Source organism: Pan troglodytes, chromosome 14, assembly GCF_028858775.2.
Source record: "Pan troglodytes isolate AG18354 chromosome 14, NHGRI_mPanTro3-v2.0_pri, whole genome shotgun sequence".
NCBI lineage: Eukaryota > Metazoa > Chordata > Mammalia > Primates > Hominidae > Pan > Pan troglodytes.
Window position 1 is genome coordinate 105,373,797 of NC_072412.2, and position 17,480 is coordinate 105,391,276.

The 17,480-nt window shown below is 42.3% G+C and overlaps 1 protein-coding gene across 6 annotated transcripts in view; it reads left to right on the plus strand.

Moving 5' to 3' along the window:
- CLYBL (citramalyl-CoA lyase) overlaps positions 1–17,480 on the plus strand; it is a 288,951-nt gene that overhangs the window by 159,062 nt on the left and 112,409 nt on the right. For all 6 annotated transcript variants that reach the window (XM_054665529.2, XM_016925492.4, XM_016925495.4 and 3 more), the window contains exon 2: positions 6,875–7,061. In XM_054665529.2, the coding sequence (XP_054521504.2) occupies positions 6,875–7,061 (187 nt within the window). The remainder of the gene's footprint in view (positions 1–6,874; positions 7,062–17,480) is intronic.

Consider the following 17,480-nt stretch of genomic DNA (forward strand, 5'->3'; position numbering starts at 1 on the left):
AGCTCATTGCAGTCTCGAACTCCTGGGTTCAAGCAGTCCTCCCACCTCAGCCTCCTGCATGGCTGGAACTACAGGCATGCACCACAATGCCCTGCTAGTGTTTTTATTTTTTGTAGAGAGAGGGTCTCACTATGTTGCCCAGGCTAGTCTCGAACTCCTGCCTTCAAATGATCCTCCTGCTTCAGCCTCTCAAAGTGCTGGGATTACAGGCATGAGCCAACTCATTTGGCAAATTTGGTCTTTTGAGGTAATTTTCTGTATCTTGTAGGCAATCTTTGTTGATTCTCATTTTTTAAAGATTTTTTTCTCCTTTATGTATTTTCAAATAGCCTATCTTTAGGCTCAATGATTCTTACCTCTGCTTGATCCATTCTTCTTTGGAAAGCCTCTAAGGAATTCTTCAGTTCTGCAAACATATTTCTCAGTTCTAAGATTTCTGCTTGATTTCTTTTTATTATTTCAACCTCTTTGCTAAGTTTATTTGATAAATTTCTGAACTGCTTTTCTGTGGTATCTTAAAGATCACTGAGTTTCCTTAGAACTTCTATTCTGAATTCTTGGTTAGAGAGCTTACATATCATCCTCTCATTTAGAGTCAGTTACTGGTTCCTTGCTATGTCCCTTTGGGGAGATCATGATTCCCTGTTTGCTGTTGTTTCCTGTTGATGTGTATGTCTTTGCATTGAAGGATTATTCATTTAATCCAGTCTTCTCTGGCTGCCTTGTTTTTGTATTTTATTGGATACATTTGCTTAGAGGCTTTTTGCTGCTAGGTCACTGCCTCCTTTTCAGCTCTAGGTGGAGCCTTAAACCCAGGTTCACCTCAGCTCTTAGTAAACTATCAGAACGCTGCTCTTCCTGAATGGGGGAGGTCCCCAGGGGATTTTCTTGGCAGGGTGGGAAGGCTGGCTAGGGGTCCATGCCCAGGGGATCTGTGGGACAAACCTCCTATAGCGTGGTACTGCTAAACAGCCACTCTGATTTGGCATCTCCTTTTGCTGAGTTACACAACAGAGATTCCAGAGCTGGGGATGGTAGTCCCACCTCCCTGCTTTACCTCTGTCTGTCCTCAGGGATATTTCTCCCTTCAGGCACTTGCGATGCTTCCCATGGATTAAGGCAGAGCAGGCCTCCTGCCAGGGAACCCAAGATGTTAGAGAAGCTGAATGTTCACCTCAATTGCACTTTTTCCAGTGTAGAAACCTTGAGTTGGAGGAAATGTTTTTGCATGCCTGGTGATCGGCATAATGTGGGGAATGTTGTTATGGATGTAGAAATCCAATTGTCTTACCATCTGCTCAGGGTTTTTTCTGGGGTCCTGGGAACTGTCTCATCTTCATATTTGAGTTCTGAGGTCCTTCTGCTGATAATTTCAGCACTGTATATTTGTTTTTATTTTTCTGTTGGGGAGGGGTGGGTACTAAAGCCAGCTTACTTCTATGCCACCATTTCAGAACTGGAAGTCTTTCACTTTTGAAAGTTTGATTTTAGTGTGTCTAGATGTGGGTGTCTTTGAGTTCATCTTACTTGGAGTTCATTTAACTTCTTGGATGTTTGTATTCAAGTCTTTCACCAAATTTGGAGAGTTTTCAGCCATTATCTTTTCAAAATACTCTTGCTACCCTTTTCTCTCTCCTTATCCTTCTGGAATTCCCACAGTGTGTGTGTGTGTCTGCCTGATGGTGTCCCACAGGTCCTTTAGGCTCTGTTCACTTCTCTTCAGTCTTTTTTCTGATCCTCAGACTTGATAATTTCCATTGTCCCCTCTTCAAGTTTGCTAATTCTTTCTTCTGCCTGCCAAATCTGCCTTTGAATCCCTCTAGTGAATTTTTCATTTCAATTATTGTACTTTTCAGTTCTGGGGTTTGTGGTATCTTTTTAAGTTTTCTATGTCTTTACTGGTATTTCCATTTTGTTCATACATCATTATCTTGATGTCCTTCACTTCTTCCTTTAGTTCTTTGAGCATCTTTAAGACAGTTGTTTTAAAGTCTTTGCCATCAGGTCTCTTTCAGGGACCGTTTCTGTTGACTTATTTTTCTTCCTTTGACTGGACCATATTTTCATCTTTCTTCATATGTCTTGTGGTTTTTTTTGTTGTTGAAAAGTGAATGTTTGAATCTAACAGTGTGGTATCTAGAAATCAGATTCTCCCCCTCCCCTGGGCTCACTGTTTTTGTTTACTTATCTGATGGTTGTGTACTGTGTCTATGCTGAGGATAATATAAGCCTGAGGTATAAATGTAAGGTCTCCTCAAGTCTTTTCTTTTTCTTTTTTTTTTTTTTTTTTTTTTTTTTTGAGCAGTCTCGCTCTGTCACCCAGGCTGGAGTGCAAACGGTGCGATCTCAGCTCACTGCAGCCTACACTTCCCGAGTTCAAGCAACTCTCCTGCCTCAGCCTCCAGAGTAGCTGGGATTACAGGCACCTGCCACCACACCCCGCTGATTTTTGAATTTTTAGTAGAGATGGGGTTTCACCATGTTGCCTAGGCTGGTCTCAAACTCCTGATCTCGTGATCTGCCCGCCTCAGCCTCCCAAAGTGCTAGGATTACAGGCGTGAGCCACTGCGCCCGACCTCTTTTTTTTTTTTTTTTTTAAGACAGAATCTCACTGTGTCACCCAGGCTGGAGTGCAGTAGTGCAATCTCAGCTCACTGCAACCTCCACCTCCCAGGTTCAAGCAATTCTTGTGCCTCAGCCACCCAAGTAGCTGGGATTACAGGCATGTGCCACCACACCTGGCTAATTTTTTGTATTTTTAGTAGAGACGTTGTTTCACCATGTTGGCTAGGCTGGTCTCAAACTCTGACCTCAGGTGATGCCCCTGCCTCGGCCTCCCAAAGTGCTAGGATTACAGGTGTGAGCTAGCACTCCCAGCTTCTCAGGTCTTTTCTGAGCCTTTCTCTGGGCATCCATGGTCATTTCTATTTTCCCCTATATATATGTGTTTGTTTTTGAATGTCCTAGTCTTTAATGTCTGGCTTCTAAAAGGGAAAAAAGCAAAAAATTAATGGGGGAGGTGCTGGCCCTTTAAATTACCTGGAGGTCACTTCAGCCCAAGGGAGAGGGGCTTGCAACATTGGAGGGACATACAATAACAGTGGCTCTCAGCCTCTTTTGTCTGCACTTCTGTGATTAGAACCAGCAATCAGTGATCAGAGCACAGATCCTTGATATTTGGAGGGTCAGGGTCTTTGTTTCTGCCTACCCTGGCTCCCTCAAGCTATGTGCAGGTTGCTCCAGGAACATGGGCACAGCTGCCTACCATGTGACTGAGAGGTGGGGGATGGGTAGCTGCTGCTCTGCTAAGAGCTGAAGTTGACCAAAATTAACTACTATTTAATATCCAAGCCTTCCCCGAGAAGTTGCAAGCCTTCAATAGATTCCAAGTGGTTTCAAAATAGTTACAGCAGGAAGATTTTGCTAATGCAGTTGTCTGGGTGGGGAAGATTGCTGGTGCTTTCTACTCCACCATCTTCCCCCTCTCTTAGATTTTCACATGTGTGGTTACATTAAATCCTGATGAGCAGAGAATTTGCCCCAAACATTTCTTGGTATTTTTAGGGAAATGTGTATGTTGCAAATTCTAGTCTCCAGTGTGAATGATAAGTAAAATGTGGTTGTTGCTGTTACATCATTATGTTTTTTCCGTTTTTAGATAAACCAGATATTTTCAATCAATGAAAAACGATGACAGATATTTCAGGCAGTCTTCAATTAGCTGGCAATAATATGTTTTATATTAAATGAAATGTTTCATAAGCCATGTACACTTTTAAAATCCATCTCTATCTCACCATACCTCACATGATACAGTGCTTATGTTGTGGCAAAATAAGACCCAGACTCAAGTTTTAGAATTCCTTAAGGTAAGGTCGGCTACAAGAAGGAATGAGGGCCCCCACACAAACTTGCAAGGCCCCAAAAGACAGTGATTTTTCTTGCGATACATTAAGTCACAAGCACACTAATCATGGTGAAATGTTACAACCGTGCAAAGTATTTGATAGTGTTAACTACTGATGTCCAGGGTTTTCATGAAGATATAGCTGACATATATATTTTTTAAGATCATGCTATTTATCTAGGGAGAGTAAAACATCAGTTTGCCGGGGTTTTAACTTTTCTTTCTTTTTCTTTTCTTTCTTTTTTTTTTTTTTTTTTTTGAGATGGAGTCTCGCTCTTGTCGCCCAGGCAGGAGTGCAGTGGCGCGATCTCAGCTCACTGCAACCTCCACCTCCCGGGTTCAAGGGATTCTCGCTACTCAGCCGCCCAAGTAGCTGGAATTACAGGCGCCCGCAACTGTGCCCGGCTGATATTTGTATTTTTAGTAGAGACAGGGTTTCACCATATTGGCCAGGCTGGTCTCGAACTCTTTTTTTGTTTGTTTGTTTTTTGAGACGGAGTCTCGCTCTGTCACCCAGGGTAGAGTACAGTGGCGCAATCTCGGCTCACTACAAGCTCCGCCTCCCGGGTTCATGCCATTCTCCTGCCTCAGCCTCCCGAGCAGCTGGGACTACAGGCGCCCGCCACCACGCCTGGCTAGTTTTTTGTATTTTTAGTAGAGACGGGGTTTCACTGTGTTAGCGAGGATATTCTGGATCTCCTGACCTCATGATCCGCCCGTCTCGGCCTCCCAAAGTGCTAGGATTACAGGCGTGAGCCACCGCGCCCGGCCTGGTCTCAAACTCTCTACCTCAGGTGATCCACCCTCCTCGGCCTCCCAAAGTGTTGGGATTACAGGAGTGAGCCACTGCGCCCGGCCGGGTTTTAACTTTTCTTAACTGGCAGTTATTTTTTTTTGAGACGGAGTCTTGCTCTGTTGCCAGGCTGGAGTGCAGTGGTGCGATCTCCGCTCACTGCAATCTCCACCTCCTGGGTTCAAGCAATTCTCTTGCCTCAGCCTCCCAAGTGGTTGAGATTACAGATGTGTGCCACCACACCCAGCTAATTTTTGTATTTTTAGTAGAGATGGTGTTTCACCATGTTGGCCACGATAGTCTCCATCTCCTGACCTCATGATCCACCCGCCTTGACCTCCCAAAGTACCAGGATTACAGGCGTAAGCCACCACGCGGGGCCCTTTTTTTTTTTTTTTTTTTGAAACAAGGTATTGCTCTGTTGCTCAGGCTGGAGTGCAGCTTTGCGATCACAGCTCATTGCAGCCTCATCGACCTTCTGGGCTTAATCAATCCTCCCACCTCAGCCTCCTGAGTAGCTGTGACTACAGGCATATGCACTATGCCTGGCTAATTTTTGCTTTTTGAGTTTTTTTCCTGATAGAGCCGAGATTTTGCTATGTTGCACAGGCTGATCTCAAACTCTGGGCTCAAGTGATCTGCCTGCCTTGGCTTCCCAAAGTATTGGAATTAGAGGCGTGGGCCACCACACATGGCCTGAGGCCTAATTGGCAGTCTTCATGACATAGAACTTCATCTCTTATGGGCAGGGTTGGCTTCATGGACACGTAATTTGTGCTCTTAGACATACCTAGTGCTGATATAATATTCTTCTGTTACCATTGTGAAGTTCTTAATAAATTATAAACAAAGACCTCTGCATTTTCATTTTCACCGGGCCCTGCAAATTGTATCGCTCGTCCTGATTATGGGAGCTGATTTCATCTTCCTTTACCATATCGTATGAGCTAAAGCATGATTTTCACGGGATAAACTATGAAACAGGCAAGGGTGGTGGTAAGCCAAAGGAGCCTCTGGCCAACACTTTTTATTTCTACCAGAGACTGAACTTGGTATGATAGGCAAGGGAAAGAAAGAGCATAGTTTAGAAGCAGGCAGGGGCTACTGACAGCTAGAGATTCTCCATTAATAACAACAGCAGCTGCTGGTACTCCTGCTACACCCATGACCATTTCAAGTAGCTAAAATATCTGCCAGGCTCTGGCTAAGTGCTTCATGTTCATTATTTCCTTTAACTTAATCTTCTCAACAACCTACAAATTGAGTATTATTTCTGTAGATGAATAATCCAAAGTTACCAGTAATTAAGTTGCCTACAATTATAGAGGCATTCACTGTCCTTCCTACTCACTTAAAAAGAACCAGTCTATCTTGTCTTGTTAAAATTGGATGTGAATCACTGATTTTCGCCCTTTAAAAGATGTATTGGCAAGGCAAGGACCACAGACTTCGTTAGTTTTTTTTTTCTACTTTTTTACTTTTAGGTATAATTGTAGATAGTATTGTTGTTTAGTACCTTTTGGATAGACATTTCCTTTCCTTTTTTTCCATAGATGCTATCTAGACAGTATAACAATACTGGAAGTGTTTTCCAAGAAGAAATACATACACCCTCCTCTTTGTCTCAGAAGATGTCAGTAAACAGTCCTATCTATTTTTTAAACCTCAGCCAAAATAACATTTAGTTCATTGATTATTTCTGCTATTATTGTTTTCTTAGTTTTTATGTGTGATTGTATTCTACCATAATTTTAAAAGATTATCCAGCCAGGCATGGTGGCTCATGCCTATAATCCCAGCACTTTGGGAGCCCAAGGCAGATGGATCTCTTGAGCCCAGGAGTTCAACACCAGCCTGGGCAACATGACGAAATCCCATCTCTACAAAAAATACAAAAAATTAGCCAGGCATGGTGGCACACACCTGTAGTCCCAACTACTGGGGAGGCTGAGGTGGGAGGATCACCTGAGCCTGGAGGTGGAGGTTGCAGTGAGCCGAGATCACACCACTGCACTTCAAACTGGGCGACACAGCAAGACCCTGTCTCAAAAAAATAAAAATAAAAAAAGATTATCCATGTGTTCTATTTTAATTTTGCATTAAAATATAGTTTTTCACAAGTTTATAAATACAGAAATCTAATTCTGGACTAACCCCAATCACGTGTCTTGCAGGAAAGCGTCTCTAGCAGCTGATATCCCCAGACTTGGATATAGTTCCTCATCCCATCACAAGTACATCCCCCGGAGGGCAGTGCTTTATGTACCTGGAAATGATGAAAAGAAAATAAAGAAGATTCCATCCCTGAATGTAGATTGTGCAGTGCTCGACTGTGAGGATGGAGTGGCTGCAAACAAAAAGGTAATGGCATGATTTTAGTATGAGAAAAAGAAAGGTATTAAAATTTGCTTCTCTTCCGAATAGTGACATTGCCCGCTATTTGGAAAGATTCTACCATACTCATCTTTTGCTGATTATTAACAATTATTTGATCTACTTTTATATAGGTTCTAAATGTGTATCTCTTTTCTCTGAGAGAAAGGAAGAATCCCACCAAAATGTATTTTAAAATCATGACCTTCAGTAGATGAGACTATGTGTATGTATAGATAAAAAGATGGACAATCAATTTTGGCCATGATGTTTGCCGGTCTAGGTAAATGAGTGACATCAGGGGTCCCCAATCCCCAGGCCATGGACCAGTACAGGCCACAATACAGGCCTGTTAGGAACTGGGCCAGACCCCAGGAGATGAGCAGTGGGTGAACAAGCATTATGGCCTAAGCTCTGCCTCCTGTCAGATCAGCAGTGGCATTAGATTCTCAAGGAGCACGACCCTGTTGTGAACTGTGCACGTGAAGGATCTAGGTTGCATGCTCCTTGTAAGAATCTAACTAATGCCTGATGATCTGAGGTGGAACAGTTTCATCTGAAACCATTGCGCCGCCCCACCTCCCATGGAATAATTACCCTCCACAAAACAGGTCCCTGGTGCCAAAAAGGTTGGGGACCACTGAATTAGATAATTCTAAAATTGTGGTGTAAGATTTTCAGACTGATAAAATGCAACTAGGAAGTTCTTTCTTCTTCTTACCACCAGGTATACTGAGTAATGGTCTTTTCTCTTCTGGGATGCGTGTCAAGAGAATAAAACAAGTTTTTCATGGACAAATCACCATTTTCTCTACTTAATTTAAGGGAAATGACACATAGAACCTTAGTGGTTGGCTGTAGCTTCTGGCTTATTTCCTCATGGCCTGACCAAAGAGATGAGCCTTAGAAAATATCCAACTTGTAGGCTGGATGAGGTGGCTCATGCCTGTAATCCCAGCACTTTAGGAGGCCAAGATAGGAGCATCACTTGAGCTCAGGAGTTTGAGACCAGTCTGGCCAACATAGCAAAACCCCGTTTCTACCAAAAAAAAAAAAAAATTTAGCCAGGTGTGGCAGCGTGTACTTGTAGTCCCAGCTACTCAGGAGGCTGAGGTGGTAGAACCACGTGAGCCCAAGAGTTTGAGGCTGCAGTGAACCATGATCGTGCCACTGCACTCCAGCTTGGGCAACAGAGTGAGACCCTGTCTCCAAAAAAGTTTTAAAAAAACAAAATAACCAATTTGTAGATAGGTTCAAAAGACTCTTACTGCGTGATTGTATAGTAGTTGCTTTTTATTTTGTTTTGCTCAACTTTGTTTTCTATGTTTTTCTAATGAACATGGATTCATTCAATAATTAGTTGAGATATATAAATCATTATAACAATGACTTACATTTGCATGGAACTTTTAAAGTTAAAAACATGAGTTCGCTTGACCTTTATCTATCCAGGCCCTAGACAATGAGGTTGGGCTGGGAATGGGTTGTGGGGCGGGGGATGAGGGAGCTGGCTCTCTGGATTTATGCCTACTTGAAAGTTTCTTGCCCCAGGTGACCTGAAACAACGTGGCTGTACTATACAATTTTCTGGATTAATTGCTTTTTCTGGAGTTTCTAGCAAATATTTGCCTTAATTTTAAAGAAAAAATTTAATTTCCAGTATCTTCCTAATGGTCAAACTAAGGCTTTCCAAGTATTTGGAAAAGGATTAGAATGAGCCTGTGGAATCTAAAATGCCTACTCAACATCTTTGGCATGTGCCAAGGAAAATACTATTAATCCTTCTCCCAGAGATTAAAGTAAATAGGCCTTTTTCTGAAGGCTATAATATGATTTCAGTATGCTCCTTCCCATACCTCATGTAATGCACTCCAAGATTCGATGCTAAATTGTAATTCCAGTTCTGTGTGACCCAGGGCAATTCACTTTACTTCTTTGCCTCAATTTCTTATCTGTACTGTAGGGATGACAATATCTTCTTTTGTCAGGGACAGGGTTTATTATGAGAAAAAAGTTGATAAAGTACCTGGGAGTAGCTTGATTTCCTATAGGAAATAGATAAATCCTGTAGTAATCATGATTAGAGGGGAATTTATTTTAGCATTGTAGCACAGTGAGCCATTAGGTGCCCTGATAAACTTCTAATTATAGTTCTTCACAAATCTTGAGGCTGTCCTCCAATACCCACCTGAGAATGTTTTCTGCCACTCAAATGAGTTGGAAATATAGTCTATTTCTGCTTTACATTTCCTTATTGTTTATCTGGGTTCCGAAGCCATCCTTATCTCCATAGTAGTAGCAGCTGTGCTACCACTTAGGGGAAACCTGAGGAGGAGAAGGGAAAGAAGAGTTAATGATGGGCAAGCTGTGCCCACCATCTTGAAGTACATATGTCCACATAGAGTCTTTACTAGGACATTTTCATTCTCCTAATGCAGCTGGACATTGCAATGTGCTAGACATACTGTTTTAGGCATCCTAAGCTCAGAGTCAGCTAAAATTTCATTTAAAAAAATTTTTTTGGTCGTTCTGTTGCCCAGGCTGGGGTGCAGTGGTGTCATCATAGCTCGCTGCAGCCTCCAACTCCTGGGCTCAAGCAGTCCTCCCACCTCAGCTTCCTAAGCAGCTGGGACTATACGCACCCACCACCATACCCAGCTAATTGTTTTATTTTTTGTAGAGATAGGGTCTTGCTGTGTTGCCCAGGCTGTTCTTGAACTCTTGGACTCATGTGATCCTCCTGCCTCGGCCTCCCAAAGGGCTGGGATTACAGGCATAAGCCATGATGCCTGGCCAAAATTCTCTTTTTCATCCATAGAAACTTCTGGAAAGCCAAGCTGGTCTTTGTTTAAAATAATAATAACAATAGGCCGGGCATGGTGGCTCACACCTGTAATCCCAGCACTTTGGGAGGCTGAGGTGGGCAGATCACAAGGTCAGGAGATCAAGACCATCCTGGCTAACATGGTGAAACCCCATCTCTACTAAAAAATACAAAAAATTAGCTGGGCGTGGTGGCGGGCGCCTGCAGTCCCAGCTACTCGGGAGGCTGAGGCAGGAGAATGGTGTGAACCCAGGAGGCAGAGCTTGCAGTGAGCCGAGATCGTGCCACTGCACTCCAGCCTGGGCGACGGAGCAAGACTCCGTCTCAAAAAAAAACAAAAAACAAATAATAATAATAATCATCTTGGCCGGTGCAGTGGCTCACATCAATATTCCCAGCACTCTGGGAGGCTGAGGCAGGCGGATCACTTGAGGCGAGGAGTTCAAGACCAGCCTGGGCAACATGGCAAAACCTCATCTCTACTAAAAATACAAAAAATCAGCCAGGAGTGGTGGCACACACCTGTAATCCCAGCTACTTGGGAAGCTGAGGCACGAGAATCACTTGAACTTGGGAGGCGGAGGTTGTAGTGAGCCGAGATTGCCCCACTGCACTTCAGCCTGGGTGACAGAGCAGGACTCTGTCTCAAAAAAAAAAAGTTTGTTTTTTTTTTCTTAAAATCTCTATCTAGGACTTAATTTTATCTGACATATTTCACATCATAGCCCTAGCTGTCAAGGTCTTTTTGGATTTTGATTTCATTATCCAACATTTATATCATCTGAGAATTTGACATGCACATCATATGAAAATTTAACAAGTTTCTGGGAAATTTTGACGAGGTTGGGGCCAAGTGCTGCACAAGCATGCCGCTAAAAACTTCTTTTCCGGTTTATTGAACAGAGACGTATATAGTGCTGACGATATGCTGGGCGCTGTAATTTGCATGACAAGCCATTGAGGTGCTATGATTACATTCATTTTACAAGTAAGGAAATTGAGGCACAGAGATATCCAGTTCATGAATGTTTTTTTTTTCATAGATAGAGTTTTGCTATTGTTGCCCAGGCTGGAGTGCAGTGGCGCGATCTCGGCTCACTCACTGCAATCTCCGCCTCCTGGGTTCAAGTGATTCTGCTGCCTCAGCCTCCCGAGTAGCTGGGATTACAGGCGTGCACCACCGTGGCTGGCTAATTTTGTGTTTTTAGGAGAGATGGGGTTTCACCATGTTGGTCAGACTAGTCTCCAACTCCTGACCTCAGGTGATCTGCCCACCTCTGCCTCCCAAAGTGCTGGGATTACAGGCCACCGCACCCAGCCCATGAATTATACCATGAATGTGCTTATTCAGAAACCTAACTCTCCTAAAATCCAATCTTTTCATGCAGATATTATGATATTTTCATCAAATGCCTTTTCAAAATGAAGATATGTTCCCAATCTACTTGTCCAAAAATACCTTCTCCCCCAGTACCTCCACCTAACCAGCAAAGTGAGGTCAGGTAAATGAGACTTGTTCTTGAGGAACCCCAAGTCAGTACCTCATTGCTACCACCTCTTTGTAAACTGTTGGAAATACAAAAATGCTGTACTGAGAATTTTCTTTCTTCCTTTTCTTTTCTTTTTTTTTTTTTTTGAGACAGAGTTTTGCTCTTGTTGCCCAGGCTAGAGTGCAATGGTGTGATCTCAGCTTAATGCAACCTCCGCCTCTTGGGTTCAAGAGATTCTCCTGTCTTAGCCTCCCGAGTAGCTGGGATTACAGGCACATGCCACCACACCTGGCTAATTTTTGTAATTTTAATAGAGATGGGGTTTCATCATATTGGTCAGGCTGGTCTCGAACTCCTGACCTCAGGTGATCTGCCCACCTCAGCCTCCCAAAGTGCTGGGATTACAGGCGTGAGCCTGAGAATTTTCTGTTACAAGTGCTGTATTACATATATTGTTATTTACATACCTTATCCCATTTACATATGTTATCTTATTCAATCCTTATAGCAATGTTTTGAAATATGTACAAGGTCACATTGCCATTAAATAGCAGAACCAAGATTTGAGTCTCCTAGAATTTTTGCCAGGAACCAGCCTCCAGCTCACCTGCTCGTGTATGTCCTAACCCACCTTTTTCGTCTTTCTTGGAAAGTGAGTGCCTTGGCTTCTTTTTATCTTTAGTCAGCTTCCTGTTCTCCATTATCTCTCCAAGGTAACTGACAGGAGCTCTGTGTTCCCATCTGCAGACTCTTTCAGTGTCCTGGGACTGGGATTATCATCCATTTAGACCTAGGAGCTTCAGTTCACTGGAAAGTCCAGATAAGCCTGAAACTTCTCAAATATCTCATATTCTCTTTTCTTTCTCAAAGTCACCTCTTAATCATGTTTCTTATTTGAATATTATTCTCTTGATGGAGGACATAGAGACCATTTTTAGTGAGTTTATTTCTCAGTAAGAAGAAATCCATATTAAAACTCTTAATTTCAGATTATCTAGTTAGAGTCTGGCTAAACTGAATCATTATTGCCTAATTCAGCTTTCTTGGCATTATTAAAATGTAGTCACTTCATTTTATATCTCATTTTTTTATTAATAGACTAATTCCATATTTCATTTGATTGACTCTCTCTGAAGTATGGGCTTATAATGAAAACAATAGGAGTTTCCACAAAGCAGTTTATAAGTATATAATACCTTCCAGCAGGCTCTAATCCTGTCCTGCTAATCCAATTTGTGTTTAAGTAGCTCCTTCATGTCAAGGATGGCACTACCAGCTCACCTTCCCAAGCACGGATGATAAAAAAGACTGCCTCCACTCCCTCTTATCTCCTCCTTTTCATTGTTAAATGCTTGAGGAGGTGTGGGGCTGTCTAAGCCACTGCTTGCTGGGCCACAGTAAAAATATGCCAAGTAATGCACCGATTTCTGATGTAACTCCATGACACTGGGTGAGGCCAAGAAAGTAGGCACCGAGGAGGAAGAGGCATGATTCCATAGCTGCCATTTCAGTTGAATGAATACTTAAACAATTCTTTAAATTTATTTACTATTTAAGTATTTAAATTTAAATACTAATCAATACTTAAATAAATACTGAGTACCTACTCAACTAGTTGCCATGGCAGGCAGGAGGGAGACAAAAATGGTGGCAGATCCCCAACCTGGAGGAGACACAAGCTGCTGTTGAGAGTGGCAAAAAGTAAATAGCTATGATCCAACAAAATAGGTCTATGAGAACATATTTCTTTTTTAATCATTTGGTTCTGAGTGGGGTTTTTTGTTTTTGTTTTTTTGAGAAGGAGTCTCACTGTTGTCGCCCGGGCTGAAGTGCAATGGTATGATCTCGGCTCACTGCAACCTCTGCCTCCTGGGTTCCAGCAATTCTCCTGCCTCAGCCTCCCAAGTAGCAGGGATTACAGGCGCCTGCCACCATGCCCAGTTAATTTTTGTATTTTTAGTAGAAATGGGGTTTCACCACGTTGGCCAGGCTGGTCTCGAACTCCTGACCTCAGGTGATCCTGCCTCGGCCTCCCAAAGTGCAGGGATTACAGGCGCGAGCCACCGTGCCTGGCTAGTTCTGAGTATTTTTTAATTGTCATTTATTTGGTCTCTTGCTTGAAATATAACATACAAAAGAGTGCTTCCCAAAGTCTATGATGAAGAACCAATTTAGTTATCCAATCCATTGTGGACTGATACTTTTGTAAAATACAATACAAATGAATTGCTATAAAAATTAAATGCTGGTTGGGTGACAGCAATGTCAGGTGCTACAGAAGTTTCTAAACTGTTACTCTCCAAGGTTGCACTTAATCATAGTGGCATGGTAAAGTTTCAGGGACCGAGACTGGGCCACAAACCATACCTTGAGTAGCAAGGACTTAAATTTCCAAGTGTACGAGAGTTTTTTGTTTTTTGTGTTTTTCAATTTATCTTTTTGTTGCTGAGCTCTAGCATAGTGGCATGGTGGGTGGTTAGAGAAATGTGATGTGAATGGTGATGATTCTTTGAAATTTGTCATTCTGCTTCATGACCGAATACATTAGCCATTTTTTGTAACTGTTCCATGTGCTGAAGAAGAAAGTATATTTTCTACTTACTAGGTGCAGAGTTCTATATATTTTCTATTAGACCAAGCTTGTTAATTATGTTATTCAAATATACAAATCTTTACTGACTTTTATCTGCTTGATGTGTCAAAAATTGAGAGAGTCTAGTTGAAATCTATTCTCCAATAGAAAATTTGCCAATGTCTTTAGGTATATACACATTTAGAATTACTACATATATTCCTGGCATATTGATTCATCTATTTCTATGTACTGACCATCTTTATCCCTTATAATGCATTTTGCTTGAATGTTTATGTGGTCTGATCGTAATACAGCAACATCAACTTTCCTTAGGTTGGCATTTGCTCAGTGTAACATTTTCATCCTTTTGCTTTCAAAGTGTCCATATCTTTGTATTTTAATTACGTCTCCTATTTTTAAAAAATTTCTATATCTATGTTGACAATTTCACTCTTTTTTTTGAGATGGAGTCTCACTCTGTCACCCAGGCTGGAGTGGAGTGGCGTGATCTTGGCTCACTGCAAGCTCTGCCTCCCGGGTTCACGCCATTCTCCTGCCTCAGCCTCCCGAGTAGCTGAGACTACAGGCGCCTGCCACCACACCCGGCTAATTTTTTGTATGTTTATAGCAGAGATGGGGTTTCACCATGTTGATGGTGCTGATCTCCTGACCTCATGATCTGCCCATCTCGGCCTCCCAAAGTGCTGGGATTACAGGCATGAGCCACCATGCCCAGCTGACAATTTCTCTTTTAACTAGAATGTTAATCCATTGTCTTTTTTTTTTTTTTTTTTGAAACGTAGTCTCACTATGTTGCACAGGCTGTAGTGCAATGGCACGATCTTGGCTCACTGCAACCTCCACCTCCCAGGTTTAAGCGATTCTCCTGCCTCAGCCTCCCAAGTAGCTGGGAATACAGGTGCCTGCCACCACACCCGGCTCATTTTTGTATTATTAGTAGAGATGGGGTTTCACCATGTTGGCCAGTCTGGTCTCGAACTCCTGACCTCAGGCAATTCACCTGCCTCAGCCTCCCCAAGTGCTGGGGTTACAGGCATGAGCCACTGTACCCAGCTAATCCATTGACTTTTAATGTAATTACTGACGAGTTTCACTTTAATTACACCATTATATTTCATAATGTTTTCCCACCTGTTTCATGTTTCTTTTTTCGTCTTTCTTTCCTTTTAAAATGTATATATATTTTTAAATTTTTTATTTATTTATTTTTATTTATTTATTTATTTTGAGACGGAGTCTCGCTGTGTCACGCAGGCTGGAGTGCAGTGGCGCGATCTTGGCTCACTGCAAGCTCTGCCTCCTGGGTGCACGCCATTCTCCTGCCTCAGCCTCCCAAGTAGCTGGGACTACAGGTGCCCACCACCATGCCCGGCTAATTTTTTGTATTTTTAGTAGAGATGGGGTTTCACTGTGTTAGCCAGGATGGTCTCAATCTCCTGACCTCGTGATCCACCCGCCTTGGCCTCCCAAAGTGCTGGGATTACAGGCATAAGCCACTGCACCCGGCCAAATTTTTTATTTTTTGAGACTGAGTTTTGCTCTTGTTGCTTGTTGCCCAGGCTGGAGTGCAGTGGCGCGATCTGGGCTCACTGTAACCTCTGCCCCCCGGGTTCAAGCAGTTCTCTTGCCTCAGCCTCCTGGGTAGCTGGGATTACAAGTGCCTGCCACCACGTCCGGCTAATTTTTTGTCTTTTTATTAGAGATGGGGGTTTCATCATGTTGGCCAGGCTGGTCTTGAACTCCTGACCTCAGGTGATCCACCCGCCTCGGCCTCCCAAAGTGCTGGGATTACAGGTGTGATCTACCATGGCTGGCCAGTTTGTTTATTTTCTTAGTCCATTCTTTCCTCTCTTAGTTTATAAGTTAGGACTGTGTTTGTAATTTTTATTGGTTACTCTTGAAATTTTACTAAGCACGCTTAACAATGCCTAAAATTAATCCATATCTTTCTTCTGGACAGCTCAAGAATCTTGGAAAACTTTAAATCCAGTTATTTCTCTTGCACTGTATGCATTATTTTTGCTCAATATTTTAGTTATCTCTCTTTAATCCTATACATTTTATATTATTGCTATCTACAGTATTTCTTTATATTATCTTACATATTTTCCCACTTTTTTTTTGCTTATCATTCGTTTTGTATCTCAGATCTTCCTGGGGTCAGTTTTCTTTCTGTTCAGGTGCAACTTTCAGAATTTCCCTATAGTGAAAGTTGGTTGATCATAAAGTTTACATTTTTGTTTTTTTGAAAATGTCTTTATGGCCTGGGTGTGGTGGCTCACACCTGTAATGCCAGTACTTTGGGAGGCCAAAGCAGGCAGATCACCTGAGGTCAGGAGTTTGAGATCAGCCTGGCCAACATGGTGAAACCTTATCTCTACTGAAAATATAAGCATTAGCTGGGCGTGGTGGTGCGCACCTGTAGTCCCACCCTCAGGAGGCTAAGACAGGAGAATTGCTTGAACCTCAGAGGTGGAGGTTGCTGCGAGCCAAGATCATACCATTGCACTCCAGCCTGTGTGACAGAACGAGGCTCTGTCTTGGGGGAAAAAAAGTTTATAATAAAAAACATTTCAAAGGATGAGTACCTTGTTTTGGAACAGTTGACCATGTTTTCTAGAGTGCCATCCTACTGTAAAAATGGATACATTTCAACAAAAGTCCTTTTTTTTTCCCTTGGTATACTGAGGTTTTACTAAAATGTGACAAGGTGTGGATTTATTACTCTTTTTCTCCCTCCCTTCCTCCCTTACATTTTTGCTTCCTTTTTGCTTGGTATAAGTTGTGTTTCCTATATTTGTAGATTCATGTCTTTTATCTGTTTTGTAAAATTTCCATTAGTAATTCACATATGGCCTCTGTTTCTCCTTTCTATTCTTTCCTTCAGAGATGCTGAGTACACGTAGTTGGAAACTTCATTCTATCCTCCTTCTCTCTTAATATCTTCTCATATTTTCTCCTTGTTTCTCTGTGTTACATTCTCAGTTAGTTCTTCACGTTTAATTTCCAGTTTTCTAATTCTCTCTTCAATTGTGTCTAATCCGTTTAACCCATCCTCTGAGGTTTTTTGTCTTTGGTTTTTGTTTTGCTTTTTTTTGAGACGAAGTCTTGTTCTGTGGCTCAGGCTGGAGTGCAGTGGCATGATCTCGGCTCACTATAACCTCTGCCTCCTGGGTTCAAGCAATTCTCCTGCCTAAGCCTCCCAAGTAGCTGGGATTATAAGCATGCACCACCACGCCCAGCTGATTTTTGTATTTTTAGTAGAGATGGGGTTTCACCATGTTGGCCAGGCTGGTCTCAAACTCCTGAGCTCAGGTGATCCACTTGCCTCGGCCTCCCAAAATACTGGAATTTCTGGTGTGAGCCACCATGCCTGGGCCATCCTCTGAGTTTTTTATTTTAATTATTATATTTGTCATATCTGGAAGTTCTATTTGGTTCTTCTACATATCTTCTTGGTATATTATGAATCTGATAAATTCAGTACTTTGGGGTGT